The following is a 1747-nucleotide window of genomic DNA, read 5'->3' as shown; positions in this document are numbered from 1 at the left end:
TATATATATATATATATATATATATATATATATATGGGAGTGGCAAGGCGATGCGGTGTATGCACACCTGCCCAGTACGCGCCCGAAGCGGCCATTTAAGGCTGAGATGTATAACGTATGACTTGGTGAAATTATGGATATGCAGAGCAACTTCGTGCTGCTTTGAAGTTAAAAACAGAAACGGAAACAAATGATACGATTGCTTCGCACCTCCTGAGTTGTATTTATTTTTTCGTAATTATGGGCGGGACAAGTAAATGAGTTGATTTAATGAATTATTTCTTCTTTTATTTGTTTTGCATTGCCTTGGTGCAGATACTACTCAATTTTCAAGGACTGGGATGGCGTGCGCGTATACAAAGAAAATGAAATTTCATGGGGTCTATACACTGAATTCGATGCGGAAGCAGCCAAGTATTTGGCGCTATTAGACGCAGAACTGCAATCAATTAAAAGGAGTTTAATTTCAAAATTCCCTAACTTAGATCTCAGCACCGTATTACCTATTCAAGAACGTATCATTCAACAATATGGTACGTCAAGCAAGGAAAGCTGAACAAATTTCAGGTGTATAGGCAGCTCATGATCTGTGCACATTTTCGGGTGTATAGGCAGCTCCTGATCTTTGATCATTTTTCAGGCCATTTATGAATTTCATATTTATTATTCTTGATTTTTGATATTCATTCTTTAGATGATTCTTTTTGTTTATTCTTTGCCTTTTTCTTTTTCTGTAATTCCTGTTTTTTAATTCTTCTTGCCCATTTTCCTCATTCTCTTCTATTCTTACTGCTTCCAGGAGACGATGTCAAAGATCGCAGTAACCTGCAAATGGTTGTTTCTTCTAACAGGGGATACGCGTCCTGCAGAACTCCAGCTGTAGCGGTGGGAGGTAAATTTTAATTAATTAGACCTTTTTGTCGCATGCGTTCGGCATTTTCCTTCATATTCCTTAATTAACTGAACATTTCCATTGGACGTCTGATGGCTTTCTTCGTAGTGCTGAAATAATTGAATTATTACTCTAATTCTCAACCCAACGGAGCAGAAGCTCCACCACAGTGGGTTTTTGTACGTTATACATGTATACAGATGGAATATATATGCATATATATGTATACATATATATTATATGCATGCACATTATATATATCGCCCTTTTCGGAGGAAAGATCGCTTTGGCCTGCATATATTTTCCGTAGGAAAGTATAGTTGTTTACTTTGAGTTTTGTTCTGTTTCGTTCTCCCTTGCGTTTTTGTTTAGGAGGATTTCAACCAAACGTTCAGGGCCGTTTATTCCAGGAAGATGTGCCGAGTGGCATGTGCGTACTGCGCGGTATAGCGGAGTTGGTGGGTGTACCGACACCTACGATCGACATGATGATAGAGTGGCATCAGAAGTTTATGAATATTGAATTCCTTAAAGACGGAAAATTAAACCCTAAAACAATTCATCTGACTACAGCACCCGCTCGCTATGGAATTCAAACTGCAGACCAACTCGTTGCCACTGCATTGAGAGGATGCAGCAACACGGGCTCGCACTAAATAACTTAGCACAGCAAACTCCTGCTGCTGCAGTGGCTGCTGCTGTGGCTGCTGCTGTTGCTGCTGTAATCGCAACAGCACAGGCAACATATAATATGCTTAGCCAGAAGGCCTGTATGTAGCAGCTGCTGCAGTCGCTGCAACTGCTACATTATATATATATATATATATATATATATATATATATATATATATATAT

The 1747-nt window shown here is 38.9% G+C and overlaps 1 protein-coding gene across 1 annotated transcript; it reads left to right on the top strand.

Annotated features, from left to right (window-relative positions):
• Positions 1 to 50: 50 nt before the first annotated feature.
• On the top strand, positions 51 to 1548 carry EAH_00067460 (opine dehydrogenase, putative; the record flags this gene model as incomplete). Its single annotated transcript, XM_013392525.1, has 4 exons — positions 51 to 115; positions 316 to 533; positions 800 to 885; positions 1288 to 1548. 4 exons carry the CDS (start codon positions 51 to 53, stop codon positions 1546 to 1548), a joined length of 630 nt encoding a protein of 209 aa, XP_013247979.1.
• Positions 1549 to 1747: the final 199 nt, after the last annotated feature.

This window comes from Eimeria acervulina, genomic scaffold (assembly GCF_000499425.1).
Source record: "Eimeria acervulina Houghton genomic scaffold, Eah_scaff2761, whole genome shotgun sequence".
Lineage (NCBI taxonomy): Eukaryota > Apicomplexa > Conoidasida > Eucoccidiorida > Eimeriidae > Eimeria > Eimeria acervulina.
The sequence above is the reverse complement of the archived record's forward strand: the minus strand, read 5'-3'. Positions and strand labels throughout refer to the sequence as shown.